At 53.5% G+C, this 17,799-nt stretch overlaps 2 protein-coding genes across 2 annotated transcripts; both read left to right on the plus strand.

The window, feature by feature from the left end:
- The first annotated feature begins 248 nt into the window (after positions 1–248).
- Positions 249–4,142, plus strand: LOC149428317 (complement C1q subcomponent subunit C-like). Its single transcript, XM_089667518.1, is given in 3 exon segments — positions 249–369; positions 371–401; positions 3,347–4,142. Coding segments are annotated over 3 exon segments (708 nt in total). The 5' UTR covers position 249; the 3' UTR covers positions 3,904–4,142.
- A 4,096-nt stretch (positions 4,143–8,238) lies between these two features.
- On the plus strand, positions 8,239–12,245 carry LOC149428318 (uncharacterized). The gene is made up of 3 exons (XM_089667517.1): positions 8,239–8,363; positions 11,096–11,282; positions 11,367–12,245. The coding sequence occupies exons 1-3, from the start codon at positions 8,250–8,252 to the stop codon at positions 11,939–11,941; spliced, it is 876 nt and encodes a 291-aa protein (XP_089523643.1). The 5' UTR covers positions 8,239–8,249; the 3' UTR covers positions 11,942–12,245.
- Positions 12,246–17,799: the final 5,554 nt, after the last annotated feature.

Raw genomic sequence — 17,799 nt, forward strand, 5'->3', positions numbered from 1 at the left:
GGTCACCAATCAGATCCCATTGGGGGGGATCGCAGCTATTGGAGTAAAGTGGGGCGAGCTCAGATCATCGACACCCCGAGTTCCACTTCAATGGGGACTCCATGTTGGGTGTTCAGTGCGCCCGTCGCTGGGAGCGCAGCATGAGGGGGGGGGGTCCGGCCGCCATGTTCCCACCACAGGCTAGACAAGGCATGGAATGGTGGGTGGTCCTGGTGAGGTCATTGCTAACGCCTCTCTCTTCCTCCAGAGATGATTGTGGGCCTCATTCTCTTCTCCCTCCTCCTATTGGTGGACGGTGAGGAACCGCCATGTATGTCCGCCATCCCAGGACTCCCCGGGACTCCAGGAACGCCAGGCAGAGACGGGCGGGGACGGCCTGAAAGGCGCCAAAGGAGAGAAAGGTAAGATCCCGCCTTTTATATCGCCTTCACAGCAGTAGTGGGGCCTCATAGAGGCCACACCCACCTTTGGGCCACGCCCATCTCCAGGCCACACCCATCTCCAGGCCACGCTCATCTCCAGGCCACGCCCATCTCCAAGTCATGCCCATCTCCAGGTCATGCCCATCTCCAGGCCACACCCATCTCCAGACCACGCCCACCCCAAAACCATGCCCATCTCTGGGCCACACCCATACCCAGGTCACGCCCATCTCCAGGCCACGCCCATCTCCATGCCACACCTGTCTCCAGGTCATGCCCATCTCCAGGCCACACCCGTCTCCAAGCCACACCCATCTCCAGGCCACACCCGTCTCCAAGCCACACCCATCTCCAGGCTATGCCTGTCTCCTGGCCATGCCCATCTCCAGGTCACGCCCATCTCCAGGCCATGCCCGTCACCAGGTCATGCCCACCTTCAGGCCACACCCGTCTCCAAGCCACACCCATCTCCAGGCCACACCCATCTCCAAGCCACACCCATCTCCAGGCCACACCCGTCTCCAGGTCACCCCCGTCTCCAGGCCACGTCCATCTCCAGGTCACGCCCGTCTCCAGGCCACGTCCATCTCCAGGTCACGCCCGTCTCCAGGCCACACCTGTCTCCAGGCCATGCCCATCTCCAGGCCACACCCATCTCCAAGCCACACCCATCTCCAGGCCACACCCGTCTCCAGGTCACCCCCGTCTCCAGGCCACGTCCATCTCCAGGTCACGCCCGTCTCCAGGCCACGTCCATCTCCAGGTCACGCCCGTCTCCAGGCCATGCCCACGGTCTCAGATTTGAGATATTTCTACATAGAAGCCATCATTGAACCATGCGGTGGGGGGGGGGAGGGGTATTCTAGAAAGGAATTGTCGCACAGACGGCACGCGGCTCTCCGCCCCTCACACGCAGGATTTGCGTCTTTAAGGATCGCTAATACCTCTCATATTGGGGGAGGGGCTCCTGATAGCCCCACCCAGGGCAGAGTCCTCACCCCAAGAAATTCTCTATTATTTGGGGGTGACACACAACACGCAGAGGTGGTCTCCTCCCACCAGCAGTAAGGAGGTGACTCATAACACGCAGAGGTGGTCTCCTCCCGCCAGCAGTAAGGAGGTGACACAACACGCAGAGGGGGCCTCCTCCCGCCAGCAGTAAGGAGGTGACACAACACGCAGAGGTGGTCTCCTCCCGCCAGCAGTAAGGAGGTGACACAACACGCAGAGGTGGTCTCCTCCCGCCAGCAGTAAGGAGGTGACACAACACGCAGAGGTGGTCTCCTCCCGCCAGCAGTAAGGAGGTGACACAACACGCAGAGGTGGTCTCCTCCCGCCAGCAGTAAGGAGGTGACACACAACACGCAGAGGTGGTCTCCTCCCGCCAGCAGTAAGGAGGTGACACAACACGCAGAGGTGGTCTCCTCCCGCAGCAGTAAGGAGGTGACACACAACACGCAGAGGTGGTCTCCTCCCGCCAGCAGTAAGGAGGTGACACATAACACGCAGAGGTGGTCTCCTCCCGCCAGCAGTAAGGAGGTGACACAACACGCAGAGGTGGTCTCCTCCCGCCAGCAGTAAGGAGGTGACACAACACGCAGAGGTGGTCTCCTCCCGCCAGCAGTAAGGAGGTGACACATAACACGCAGAGGTGGTCTCCTCCCGCCAGCAGTAAGGAGGTGACACACAACATGCAGAGGTGGTCTCCTCCCGCCAGCAGTAAGGAGGTGACACAACACGCAGAGGTGGTCTCCTCCCGCCAGCAGTAAGGAGGTGACACACAACACGCAGAGGTGGTCTCCTCCCGCCAGCAGTAAGGAGGTGACACAACACGCAGAGGTGGTCTCCTCCCGCCAGCAGTAAGGATGTGACACACAACACGCAGAGGTGGTCTCCTCCCGCCAGCAGTAAGGAGGTGACACAACACGCAGAGGTGGTCTCCTCCCGCCAGCAGTAAGGAGGTGACACAACACGCAGAGGTGGTCTCCTCCCGCAGCAGTAAGGAGGTGACACAACACGCAGAGGTGGTCTCCTCCCGCCAGCAGTAAGGAGGTGACACAACACGCAGAGGTGGTCTCCTCCCGCCAGCAGTAAGGAGGTGACACAACACGCAGAGGTGGTCTCCTCCCGCCAGCAGTAAGGAGGTGGCACACAACACGCAGAGGTGGTCTCCTCCCGCCAGCAGTAAGGAGGTGACACAACACGCAGAGGTGGTCTCCTCCCGCCAGCAGTAAGGAGGTGACACAACACGCAGAGGTGGTCTCCTCCCGCCAGCAGTAAGGAGGTGACACAACACGCAGAGGTGGTCTCCTCCCGCCAGCAGTAAGGAGGTGACACAACACGCAGAGGTGGTCTCCTCCCGCCAGCAGTAAGGAGGTGACTTCTGCTCCATGACCAGAGATAAAGGTCACCAGAAAAGTCAGGAGCCCTTAGGGGCCATTCCTGTGAGAGGCCAGCCAGAAGGGCCCTTAGGGGCCCAATACCACTTATTACTGAGGTAGGCGTGAGTGTTCTGCCATCATCCATGCCGAGAAATTGCAGATTGTCATGGAGGAGCCAGGCTGACACGTATGAAGCCAAGGACCGAGACGCCATCATGGTTAGTAGGAGGATAGGCATGTGTGTTCCTGTGAAACAGAAGGGAGGAGAAAATTCAAACATTTGTCAGAAAGTGACAGTTTGTGGGTGTGGCCTATCAGTGGGGGTGTGGTCTGTACCACAGAGAATAACTACCATCTGTATGGGGCCATAGAGGAAGATTTATGATGTCATTGACCGGTAAGGATGGATTATTGAGAAGCTGATCTTCCGCAATATTATCTCACAAACTCCACCCTCTGCACCTATAGCCCCGCCCCTGAGGTTCCCTATATATTGCCCCCTGTGTGTGACGTCTATCTGATTGAACTCTTCTGTCTCTGCAGGTCTGCCTGCGCACTTGAACGCGGCCGGACTGAAAGGGGAAAAAGGAATGGAAGGCCCAAAAGGCCCAGTGGGGAAAAATGGCCCTAAAGGACCCCCAGGGACCCCAGGAGAGAAAGGTGAGCGGGGCCCCCGAGGAGACAATGGGATGCCCGGGAACTTCAAGCGTCAGTATCAGTCGGCGTTCACTGTGAAAAGAAACACGGGTGAAAACCCCGAGCAGAACGCTCCAATCAAATTCAATGATGTCATCACCAACATCGACAACGACTACAACAGGGAGACGGGCAAGTTTGTGTGCCGCGTGGCCGGGCTCTACTACTTTGTGTACCACGCCTCCCAGGCACAGAACCTGTGCGTCACCCTCCGCGTGGACAACAGCGTCAAGGCCAGCTTCTGCGACCACGTGTCCAATACTCACCAAGTCACTTCGGGGGGCGTCCTCGTCCAGCTGAGGAAGGGGCAGGAGGTGTGGCTGGTCGCCAACGACTACAACGGCATGGTGGGCATCGAAAATAATGACAGCGTCTTCACCGGCTTCCTGGTCTTTCCAGGTTAAAGAGGACTGTGTGGGTGGAGCTTCAATCACATCTGGGGTCAATGAAGGCATGTAAGTGGGTGGAGTCATATGCTATTGGTGGAGCTAGTATTGGGATTGGCCACCATATTGCTTAGATTGTAAGCTCCTCAACACGGGGTCCCCCTCTCTTATCTCCGCATTTTCTGTGTATTTCCCGTCTCATCTTCTATAAACAATGTTACATTTTGTTTCTTCAGTAAATATATTTGTAAGAAGTGCCATTGTGTCCCATTCATGGGGTCCCTTGAGGGGGAGGGGCTCACAGCGGATGACTGCAGGGCCGGAGAGCAGCCATGTTTATTGGGGAGGAGAATCCTGTGAGCACCGGGGGAAGGGAATCGGTGGGGACAAAATATTCAATATAATATTTCTAATAATGGTCAAAATAATGTCCTGGTCCTCGTTATGGATGATTTCTGAAGGTGTGAACTCCCCCCAATCCCTCACTCTTGGTGTGACACTGACGTCATGTGACCCTCCAGAAGTCCTGCTGAACTCTGGCACATCATCGATAAACGTTCCCTGCTCCTGTGCCGACACCAAGCCACAAAACAGACACGAGAAATGAGCCTAAAGGGATGTGCTTCAGTGACCTCGAGCCATCACCATCTCCCATGCAAAAGACCCTTCAACATCTCCTGACAATGACCCCATACCATCCCCCAATGACCCCTCTCCATCCTCCAGACAATGACTCCTCACCATCTCCCAGACAATGACCCCATACCATCCCCCAATGACCCCTCTCCATCCTCCAGACAATGACCCCTCACCATCTCCCAGACAATGACTCCTCACCATCTCCCAGATAATGACCCCTCGCCATCCCCCAATGACCCCTCTCCATCCTCCAGACAATGACTCCTCACCATCTCCCAGACAATGACCCCTCACCACCCCCCAATGACCCCTCTCCATCCTCCAGACAATGACCCCTCACCATCCCCCAATGACCCCTCTCCATCCTCCAGACAATGACTCCTCACCATCTCCCAGACAATGACCCCTCACCATCCCCCAATGACCCCTCTCCATCCTCCAGACAATGACCCCTCACCATCCCCCAATTACCCCTCTCCATCCTCCAGACAATGACTCCTCACCATCTCCCAGACAATGACCCCTCACCATCACCCATTCAATGACTCCTCACCATCCTCCAGACAATGACCCCTCACCATCACCCATTCAATGACTCCTCACCATCCTCCAGACAATGACCCCTCACCATCCTCCAGTCAATGACCTCTCACCATCCTCCAGACAATGACCCCTCACCATCTCCAAGACAATGACCCCTCACCATCCTCCAGACAATGACCCCTCACCATCTCCCAGATAATGACCCTCCACCATCTACAGACAATGACCTCTCACCATCTCCAAGACAATGACCCCTATCCATCTCCCAGATAATGACTCCTCACCATCTTCCAGATAATGACCCTCCACCATCTACAGACAATGACCTCTCACCATCTCCCAGATAATGACCCCTCACCATCTCCCAGATAATGACCCTCCACCACCTACAGACAATGACCTCTCACAATCTCCAAGACAATGACCCCTATCCATCTCCCAGATAATGACCTCTCACCATCTCCCAGATAATGACCCCTCACCATCTCCCAGATAATGACCCTCCACCATCTACAGACAATGACCCCTATCCATCTCCCAGATAATGACCTCTCACCATCTCCCAGATAATGACCCCTCACCATCTCCCAGATAATGACCCTCCACCATCTACAGACAATGACCTCTCATCATCTCCCAGATAATGACCCTCCACCATCTACAGACAATGACCCCTCACTATCTCCCATTCAATGACCCCTCACCATCCCCCCCACCATCTCCAGGCAATGTTCCCCACAATGGGGCTACTGAAGGGACACCTGGCCATAAATGATCTCCAACTGACAGGTTCTGACTGTGCATATTATAGCACGGAGGGGCTGACATCCCTCATATTATTACCCCACCCTGATGGGAGGTGAATCCTCTGAATGGATAAATACAACATGACGTCATCATGCTGGGAAATACTCGCCATTGATTGAGGGGTGTTTAAGTGTGTTTAACCGAAAATTCCTCCAGGTGGGCAAGAATGTCGTCCAATTACAGGCCAGCAGGAGAGAGCCAAAAATGTTTATAGAATCCAATCAGACGGCTAATCCCACCTGGAAATAAACCCTCCGATTCCCATCATCCCCCGAGGGGACATATTTGTCTCATTAACATAGAGCTGAATGACTGCAAGGAGACAAGAGTACTCCGGACATGAGAATACACCGAAGATAAGAGTATTCCGGAGATGGGAGTATTCCGGAGATAAGAGAATTCCAGAGATAAGAGAATTCCGGAGATAGGAGATTTCCAGAGATAAGAGTATTCCGGAGATAAGAGAATTCTGGAGATGAGAGTATTCCGGAGATAAGATAATTCCAGAGATAAAAGTATTCTGGAGATAAGAGAATTCCGGAGATAAGAGGATTCTGGAGTTGAGAGTATTCCGGTGATGGGAGTATTCCAGAGATGGGAGTATTCCGGAGATAAGAGAATTCTGAAGATGGGGGTATTCCGGAGATGGGAGAATTCCAGAAATGGTAGTATTCCAGAGATGGGAGTATTCCGGAGATGGGAGTATTCCGGAGAAAGGCGTATTCTAGAGATGGGAGTTTTCCGGTGATGGGAGAATTCCAGAGATGGGAGTATTCCAGAGATGGGAGTATTCCGGAGATGGGAGTATTCCAGAGATGGGAGTATTCCGGAGATGGGAGTATTCCAGAGATAAGAGTATTCCGGAGATGGGAGTATTCCAGAGATAAGAGAATTCCAGAGATAAAAGTATTCCGGAGATGGGAGTATTCCAGAGATGGGAGTATTCCAGAGATGGGAGTATTCTGGAGATGGGAGTATTCCGGAGATGGGAGTATTCCGGAGAAAGGAGTATTCTAGAGATGGGAGTTTTCCGGTGATGGGAGAATTCCAGAGATGGGAGTATTCCGGTGATGGGAGAATTCCAGAGATGGGAGTATTCCGGTGATGGGAGTATTCCAAAGATGGGAGTATTCCGGTGATGGGAGAATTCCAGAGATGGGAGTATTCCGGTGATGGGAGAATTCCAGAGATGGGAGTATTCCGGTGATGGGAGTATTCCAAAGATGGGAGTATTCCGGAGATGGGAGTATTCCAGTAATGGGAGTATTCCGGAGATTGGAGTATTCCAGAGATGGGAGTTTTCCGGTGATGGGAGTGTTCCGGTGATGGTATTGTTCCGGAGATGGGAGTATTTTTGGGGTTGGGAGTATTCCGGAGATAAGAATATTCCGGAGATAGGTGTATTCCAGAGATAAGTGTATTCCGGAGATGGGAGTATTCCGGAGATAAGTGTATTCCGGAGATGGGAGTATTCCGGAGATAAGTGTATTCTGGAGATGGGAGTATTCCAGAGATGGGAGTATTCCGGAGATAAGTGTATTCCGGAGATGGGAGTATTCCAGAGATGGGAGTATTCCGGAGATAAGTGTATTCTGGAGATGGGAGTATTCCAGAGATAAGTGTATTCCGGAGATGGGAGTATTCCGGAGATAAGTGTATTCCGGAGATGGGAGTATTCCGGAGATGGGAGTGTTCCGGAGATAAGTGTATTCCAGAGATGGGAGTATTTCAGAGATAAGAGTATTCCGGAGATGGGAGTACTTGGGAGATGGGAGTGTTCCGGTGATGGGAGTATTCTGGAGATGGGAGTGTTCCGGAGATGGGAGTACTTGGGAGATGGGAGTGTTCCGGTGATGGGAGTATTCTGGAGATGGGAGTGTTCCGGTGATGGGAGTATTCTGGAGATGGGAGTGTTCCGGTGATGGGAGTATTCCAGAGATGGGAGTATTCCGGAGATAAGAGTATTCCAGAGATGGGAGTATTCCGGAGATAAGAGTATTCCAGAGATGGGAGTGTTCCGGAGATGGGAGTGTTCCAGTGATGGGAGTGGTAGTGTCACCTCCCTGACATCTGGGGTGTCAGTGTGCGGCAGGGGAGCCCCCTATTGATGAAGTCAGTGTACAGCAGATCCATGTCCCCCTCCAGAGTACTTTGGTGGGATTGGTGGACAGGAAGTCTGTGGTGTTCAGGGAAATGTCTCCCCCGGGGACAGATCTTCATCCCCCCAGTGCAGGTCGGGGCCCTTTAATTCAGCCGTGATAAAAACATCTTCATTTCCCCATGTGGGGGAGGGGGGGTACCGGGGGGGGGGGGATTCCGGTACTGGGAAGAGGAAGGAGGGGGTTGTGCAATGTCACATCTGCTGTGTCTGTAAAATGCGATTTAGTCCCCAAATCACAACAAACATCTCACTTCTGCTTTTCCCTGACAGTGATATCGGAGCCCCGCGACTACCAACCACTGACAACCACCAGCATCCCACCACAGAGGTACGTGATCAACTGCTACCTGCCGCAGGCTATGTACCCCCCTCACCTGTCTGTGTACAGCCACGTACCCCCCTCACCTCTGTGTGTACAGCCACATACCCCCCTCACCTCTGTGTGTGTACAGCCACATACCCCCCTCACCTCTGTGTGTACAGCCATGTACCCCCCTCACCTGTCTCTGTGTACAGCCACATACCCCCCTCACCTCTGTGTGTGTGTACAGCCATGTACCCCCCTCACCTGTGTGTGTACAGCCACTTACCCCCCTCACCTGTCTGTGTATACAGCCACATACCCCCCTCACCTCTGTGTGTGTACAGCCACATACCCCCCTCACCTGTGTGTGTGTGTGTGTAAAGCCACGTACCCCCCTCACCTGTCTGTGTGTACAGCCACGTACCCCCCTCACCTGTCTGTGTGTACAGCCACGTACCCCCCTCACCTGTCTGTGTGTACAGCCACGTACCCCCCTCACCTGTCTCTGTGTACAGCCACATACCCCCCTCACCTCTGTGTGTGTACAGCCATGTACCCCCCTCACCTGTCTGTGTACAGCCACATACCCCCCTCACCTGTGTGTGTGTACAGCCACGTACCCCCCTCACCTGTGTGTGTGTACAGCCACGTACCCCCCTCACCTGTCTGTGTGTACAGCCATGTACCCCCCTCACCTGTGTGTGTACAGCTACGTACCCCCCTCACCTGTGTGTGTATAGCCACGTACCCCCTCACCTGTATATGTAATGCCACGTACCCCCCTCACCTGTCTGTGTATAATCACATACCCCCCTCACCTGTGTATAATCACATACCCCCCTCACCTGTGTATAGTCACATACCCCCCTCACCTGTATATGTAATGCCACGTACCCCCCTCACCTGCCTGTGTATAGTCACGTACCCCCCTCACCTGCCTGTGTATAGTCACGTATCCCCCTCACCTGTGTATAGTCACGTACCCCCCTCACCTGTCTGTGTATAGTCACGTACCCCTCTCACCTGTCTGTGTATAGTCACGTACCCCCTCACCTGTCTGTGTATAGTCACGTACCCCCCTCACCTGTCTGTGTATAGTCACGTACCCCCCTCACCTGCCTGTGTATAGTCACGTACCCCCTCACCTGCCTGTGTATAGTCACGTACCCCCCTCACCTGTGTATAGTCACGTACCCCCCTCACCTGTCTGTGTATAGTCACGTATCCCCCTCACCTGTGTATAGTCACGTACCCCCCTCACCTGTGTATAGTCACGTACCCCCCTCACCTGTCTGTGTATAGTCACGTATCCCCCTCACCTGTGTAATAGTCACGTACCCCCCTCACCTGTGTATAGTCACGTACCCCCCTCACCTGTGTATAGTCACGTACCCCCCTCACCTGTCTGTGTATAGTCACGTATCCCCCTCACCTGTCTGTGTATAGTCACGTATCCCCCTCACCTGTGTATAGTCACGTACCCCCCTCACCTGTGTATAGTCACGTACCCCCCTCACCTGTCTGTGTATAGTCACGTATCCCCCTCACCTGTGTATAGTCACGTACCCCCCTCACCTGTGTATAGTCACGTACCCCCCTCACCTGTCTGTGTATAGTCACGTATCCCCCTCACCTGTCTGTGTATAGTCACGTACTCTGCGGATCAGGACTACACCCAGACCCCCGGCCCGGCTCCTCAGCGGAGGAGTCCTTTATCTGGGGTGTATTGTTCAGAGCGCCCCCTTCTGACCAGCAGACATTAATGTCATTCCTGTCCAGTGATCCTACTGGAGGACCCCTGGAGAGCTTCCTTGGGTCCTGGTATGAGTGGAACTTGATTTGGGGTGCCTAGTACCCAATCCCTGCACCCCATGGCCCCCCCCCATCGGACAGCAGCATTGATGACTCAACCACTGAGTGTTCATCTTCAATGCTCCACCACCTTCTGCCGGCTGGCCTGGCGCTCCTGTGAAGTGGTGGCGTTTTCCAGTAATCTCCAGTTTACGCCCCCCATCTGTGTTTAGATGAATATCCCTCTCGCGGCTGTGACTCCGGCACCAAATATTCCCAATAAAATCTGTTAATTTCCTGTTCACCGTCATCTCCAAAGTCTCCGCTCCGAGGTCGGGGCTCCTCCACCAATGTCAGGGCTCCCGGGCGCGCCGCGGACAGACGGCTTGGGGGGCCTCAGAAACCTCTGAGAAGAAGTGAAGGAAACAAATCATTTGGAGGGGAATTTATAAAACGCAGAAATAATGGCACCAACCTTCTCGCTGCCCCTCAAATCTCTCAGATCCCCCTGGAGGTGATGCTTCGGCCTTTGCTGACACAATACGTAGAATGGGAAAGAAGTCACGTTGCCCATGGCAACAACTCAAATGTTCTTCTCAGGAGACAGGAGAGGATTGGTTGTAATATGACTATAGGGAAATCTCATTTGTCCTGGGAATCTCTCTGGGAATCCTCCCCCCCCCCAAACCCCCTCTTAGTTTTCGCCCTCCTGAACATTGACCGACCAACAATGCAACACAAGACTTTTTGTCCCTATTATTGTTTCTATAACGTGATCAGTTGGTAATGGAAGGATTCCTGGTGAGAGGAGCGGGGTGGGGGAAGGGAGTAATACCTTGTTTCTGAGGTGTTCCTCTCCACTATGGAAGACCTTGGGGTGGGGTGGGGTGGGGTGGGGTGGGAAGGGAATTCTCCATTCTATGTTCTCTGCAGATAATAATGTCTTCCTCGTCTTCTACTTCCAGCTGCTGTTCGGCTCGGACTCTACGATGGAGACCTGGGGGAGGCTGCTCAGCCTGGGCCTCATTCTTCTGTCTATCTCCTTCTCAGAGACACAGAACTGCCAGGCCAACATGCCAGGGTTACCTGGTGTCCCTGGCATTCCTGGACCAGATGGAAATGATGGCGATGATGGGAAGAAGGGTGAAATGGGTGAGGACAATTCATCCAATCAGGAATGGGGTGATGGTGAAAATGACCGTCTCCATTTAGACTAAAAGGTCTTCTGTCTTGTAGGACCACCTGGTTTCTTTGAAGGTTGGAACAAGGAGGAACATCATGGAGACCCCGGGCCTGCAGGAAACCCTGGAAAGGTGGGTCCTAAAGGTCCAATGGGGCCCCCAGGACCGCCCGGGCCACCAGGTCAGAAAGGGAGGAAGGGGGACTCTGGAGAATACAAGACAGATGGCCACTCTGCCTTTTCTGTAAGGAAATTGACCCCAGGCTTACCCCGAAGAGAACAGCCTGTCCGCTTTGACCAGGAACTCATCAATGTCAACAAACAGTATAATACACTGACAGGAAAATTCACCTGCCAGTCCCCGGGCATCTACTACTTCACCTACCATGCCACCTCCAGGGGTAACCTCTGCGTCAACATCATGAGAGGCAAACCGGGTACCAACAAGCAGAAGGTGGTGAACTTCTGTGACCAGGTCCTCAACCTCTTCCAGGTGACCACGGGTGGTGTGGTATTGGAGGTGCAGAAAGATGAGACCGTATGGCTGGAGACCACCGAAAAGAACAACCTGCTGGGGACCGATGGGGCCGATAGCATCTTCACTGGCTTCCTCCTCTTCCCGCTCTCCTGATCCCAAGGCTGGTGGATAATATCTGTCAATCGGCACCTTCATCGACTTCCACTGATAGATCGTGTCCTGTTGGATGCAGTCTCCCTCTGTAACGTTTGCCTCAGATCTGTGCTCTAATTTTCTGAATGTCCCCCCAATCAGTCTTCTGCTGCCTTCAGGCACCCCACTGTTGCCCCATCCGCCATTTTCCCGACACTCCTCCGGGTCATGTAGGACCTGAGCCTGGAATCACTCCGCCCCCTCTGACCACCTGACCCATCGCCTTTGTCTCACCTGTACCGCTACCAATAAAATCTGGCCACGAGCGCTGTGTGTGTATTGCTGGGGTGGGGGGACCTGGGCGAGTCTTCCGAAGATCCAACCATGGTCCAACACTCGATCACCTGCACACAGTAAATGGCAGAATGATCAGTGTGACTCTGGCGATCCGCTAGTCATGTGACAGGAGTAGCCAATATCTCCGATGATGTCATGATAAGATGTGATAAATATTTTCCAGCATGCTGGGAAATCATTCCAATCACTTCTCCCATTACCATTGGCTGACAGCATGTTGCTCCTAAAATGCTGCAAATATGTTCAATTACCTGAAATGTTGTTGAACTTTCCGAATGATTCTGATTAATCAGCAGATCCATTCCTGGCTCCACTCCCACTGAGGTCCCTTTCACACTGGCAGTCCGATCCGGTCCGCCTGAAAAACTGACCGGACCACCCATAGACCTCCATGGACAGGCAGGTGTCAGCGGACAAGTGACCACTGACACCCACCGGCACCTGATCCCATCCTGCACACCAAAAACAGACAGATGGGGATCGTTCCCCATCCGTCCGGCGGATTGGAAGACAGTTGGGTGAAAAGGGATAGGCGGTCAGAGTCTGACCGCCCCATAGAGGACAGCGGGCTGTGTCCCCCCCTGCAGCAGCGGAGCGGACACGGACCTCCACATGCTCACCGGGGATCCCTCCACTCAGCATGTGGATCCGCCAACAGGACCAGCCCGTGTGAAGGGGGATAACAGGACCGGCCCGTGTGAAGGGGGATAACAGGACTGGCCCGTGTGAAGGGGGATAACAGGACCGGCCCGTGTAAAGGGGGATAACAGGACCGGCCCGTGTGAAGGGGGATAACAGGACCGGCTCGTGTGAAGGGGGATAACAGGACCGGCCCGTGTGAAGGGGGATAACAGGACCGGCCCGTGTGAAGGGGGATAACAGGACCGGCCTGTGTGAAGGGGGATAACAGGACCGGCCTGTGTGAAGGGGGATAACAGGACCGGCTCGTGTGAAGGGAGGTAACAGGACCGGCCCGGGTGAAGGGGAATAACAGGACCGGCCCGTGGAAGGGGGATAACAGGACCGGCCCGTGGAAGGGGGATAACAGGACCGGCTCGAGTGAAGGGGGATAACAGGACCGGCCCGTGTGAAGGGGGATAACAGGACCGGCTCGTGGGAAGGGAGGGTAACAGGACCGATCCGATGAAAGGCACAAAATCCTCATTATTAATACATCAATGAATGCAAACAGCCGATAGGAATGGCAATCATTGAAAATGGAGACGTGTTCATTCCACCAATATCCCACCAATATCCCACCAAAACTCCAATATCCTACCAATATTCAACTAATATCCCACCAATATTCCACCAATACTCCACCACTATTCCACCAATACTCCACCAAAACTCCACCAATATCCCACCAATATTCCACCAATATCCCACCAATATTCCACCAATATCCCACCAATACTCCACTAATATCCCACCAATATCCCACCAATACTCCCCAATACTCCACCAACACTCACCAATATTCCACCAATACTCCACCATTATTCCACCATTATCCCACCAATACTCCCCCAATATTCCACCAATACTCCACCACTATTCCACCATTATCCCACCAATACTCCCCAATATTCCACCAATACTCCACCACTATTCCACCATTATCCCACCAATACCCCCCCAATACTCCACCAATACTCCACCAATATTCCACCAATACTCCACCATTATTCCACCATTATCCCACCAATACTCCCCCAATAGTCCACCAATACTCCACCACTATTCCACCATTATCCCACCAATACTCCACCAATATCCCACCAATATTCCACCTATACTCCACTAATATTCCACTAATATCCCACCAATACTCCCCCAATATTCCACCAAAACTCCCCCAATATTCCACCAATACTCCACCACTATTCCACCATTATCCCACCAATACTCCACCAATATCCCACCAATATTCCACCAATTTCCCACCAATACTCCCCCAATATTCCACCAATACTTCACCAAAACTCCACCAATATTCCAACAATACTCCACCACTATTCCACCAATACTCCACCACTATTCCACCATTATCCCACCAATACTCCACTAATATTCCACCAATATCCCAGCAATACTCCACCAATATCCCACCAATACTCCACTAATATTCCACTAATATTCCACCAAAACTCCCCCAATATTCCACCAATACTCCACCAATACTCCACCAATATCCCACCAATACTCCACCACTACTCCACCACTACTCTACCAATACCCCACCAATATCCCACCAATACTCCACCAATGCTCCACCAATGCTCCACCAATATTGGAATATTGGTGGAATATTAGTGGAGTATTGGTGGAATATTGGTGAAGTATTGGTGGAATATTGGTGAAGTATTGGTGGAATATTGGTGAAGTATTGGTGGAGTATTGGTGGAGTAGCGGTGGAGTATTGGTGGAATAGTGGTGGAGTATTGGTGGAGTATTGGTGGGATATTAGTGGAGTATTGGTGGGATATTGGTGGAATATTGGTGAAGTATTGGTGGAATATTGGTGGAGTATTGGTGGGATATTGGTGGAATATTGGTGGAGTATTGGTGGGATATTAGTGGAGTATTGGTGGGATATTAGTGGAGTATTGGTGGGATATTGGTGGAGTATTGGTGAAATAGTGGTGGGTCCCCAGTTGTGACAGCCTGCTGTTTCCCAGCCGGGTGCCCCCTGCACGTGTGCAAGTAGTGCTGCGCCTTCTGAATAGTCTCCCGGGGTGTGTCACGTGTCCCAAAAGACTATTGGGGGGACAACTTCAGTGGAAGTGGGAGCGGGTACCTGTTCATTTTGGGTCCCCACTCCCCAAAGGCGCCAATCCTTATCGTGGAGTGGGGGACCAGTCCTTGAAGCAGAACTTCCCCGGAGCTCCACTTTAAGCAAAGAAGTAGCCAAATCCAAAAGGTTCGTCCAAACATCGGTGCTGATCAGCCACCGCCTCTTAGCGGCTCCTTCGAAGGACCTCCACCCTACTAATGAGCAAGCAGGGGGTTCTCAGATGGTTTGGTGGCTCCAGCAAGGTTTGTATCCCTCTGCCAATCCACCGCCACTGGCCTCCAGTGAAGGTAAGTCCTCCGGCATCAGCCAAGGTGTGCCCACATCACGCCGCACTCACATGAAGGAACAGATCCCCGCAGTGCAGGAATCCTTCAGATGTATTCCATCGCAGACTGCGCTCTTACATGTGAACATCCCGAGAGCGCAAATGGCGCACACCGCCCCGGACTGCAGCCATGGTAACATCACTGCCTCAACTGCAGGACGCGCTGCACGCTTGCGTCTTCAGGGAATACAGAAGTGTATGTCAATGTGGCTTATTATAGGCCTCTTGCAGTTCTGGTACAGCAAGGCTCAGACTGGGAGAGGGGGAAACAGCCAATTAGTAGTGTTCATGTACTAACAAGGGGAATGCTGACAGGAGGAGAGAGCCAAGTGACCAAGAGATGAGCTGCTTCACTATTCACTGTCCAATCACATGCTGGGGGAGGGACAAAACCTGTAAGTATTAACCACAGCAATGTCAAATCAGACCTCCTGATTGGACGGACAGAAATACAAACCCTTTGGTAGGTGATACAGTCTCCATGCATTGCAGCGGATCTGCTTCCCGCAGTTCAGCTTCAAGAACGGTATAAGGAAGCTCGGCCATTTTTTGGGTTTGCAGTTTCTGGAAAACTTGGCCTGTTAATAGTAGGGACAGATCTGGCCAGCAGGTGTATTATACTGGGGGGCCCTGACACAGCCCTCAGGGGTCCGGATTTGGGGAGATTCTTCCAGTTTGGGGTTTTCCAGCAACAGACAAGAAAGATTGTTCAGAAGTCAGAACTGTTGGTGGCCCCCGAGGGCGGCTATTGGACGACACAAGACGAGTGCCAACACACAGCCCGTGATTGCTGCCTTCACCATCCTGGAGATCCTTCCCAGCCAGTGACACCGATGAGGGACTCTACAGAAGGTCAACACCAGAGCCGGGACCATCCTGACACCCTCCTGACACCCTCCTGACACCCTCCTGACACCCTCCTGACACCCTCCTGACACCCTCCTGATACCATCCTGACACCCTCCTGACACCCTCCTGACACCCTCCTGACACCCTCCTGACACCATCCTGACACCCCCCTGACACCATCCTGACACCATCCTGACACCCTCCTGACACCATCCTGACACCATCCTGACACCCTCCTGACACCATCCTGACACCCTCCTGACACCCTCCTGACACCCTGGCAGGGAAGGTCACCAGATGTGTGAAATGGTTCCAGTAATAAAAGCGACGTCCGCAGTGACTCACACACGGTGCAATCATCTGTCTGCCGAGAAAACCATCCCGCTGGAATGTCTTCATTAACTTCCAATTTACTCTCCACCACAAAACACGACTTACAGACATTTCCAGAGTGAGTGTCAGCTCTGCGGCCACCGGGGCGCTTCAACAGGGGTTAACCCTTCATGTGCTAGATCCCCTCAGGAGGGCTGGATGTATATAGGTGGGTACCCTGTGCCAGGGACTGAGGCCCCACGATGGAGTCACCAACCTTCCTGAACGGGAGACACTGACCACCCTGACCTAGAGTCACCTACCACCCTGAGCTAGAGTCACCCACCACCCTGAGCTAGAGTCACCCACCACCCTGAGCTAGAGTCACCCACCACCCTGACCTAGAGTCACCCACCACCCTGAGCTAGAGTCACCCACCACCCTGAGCTAGAGTCACCCACCACCCTGAGCTAGAGTCACCTACCACCCTAACCTAGAGACACCCACCACCCTGACCTAGAGTCACCACCCACCACCCTGAGCTAGAGTCACCCACCACCCTGACCTAGAGTCACCCACCACCCTGACCTAGAGTCACCCACCACCCTGAGCTAGAGTCACCCACCACCCTGACCTAGAGTCACCTACCACCCTGACCTAGAGTCACCCACTACCCTGAGCTAGAGTCACCTACCACCCTAACCTAGAGTCACCCTCCACCCTGACTTAGAGTCACCCACCACCCTGAGCTAGAGTCACCCACCACCCTGACCTAGAGTCACCTACCACCCTGACCTAGAGTCACCTACCACCCTGAGCTAGAGTCACCCACCACCCTGAGCTAGAGTCACCCACCACCCTGAGCTAGAGTCACCCACCACCCTGAGCTAGAGTCACCTACCACCCTGACCTAGAGTCACCCACCACCCTGACCTAGAGTCACCCACCACCCTGAGCTAGAGTCACCCACCACCCTGACCTAGAGTCACCTACCACCCTGACCTAGAGTCACCTACCACCCTGAGCTAGTCACCTACCACCCTGAGCTAGAGTCACCTACCACCCTGACCTAGAGTCACCCACCACCCTGAGCTAGAGTCACCTACCACCTTGAGCTAGAGTCACCCACCACCCTGAGCTAGAGTCACCCACCACCCTGACCTAGAGTCACCTACCACCCTGAGCTAGAGTCACCTACCACCCTGACCTAGAGTCACCCACCACCCTGACCTAGAGTCA

Source organism: Staurois parvus, unplaced genomic scaffold, assembly GCF_062004578.1.
Source record: "Staurois parvus isolate SC_StPar_1 unplaced genomic scaffold, SC_StPar_1.0 ptg003320l, whole genome shotgun sequence".
NCBI lineage: Eukaryota > Metazoa > Chordata > Amphibia > Anura > Ranidae > Staurois > Staurois parvus.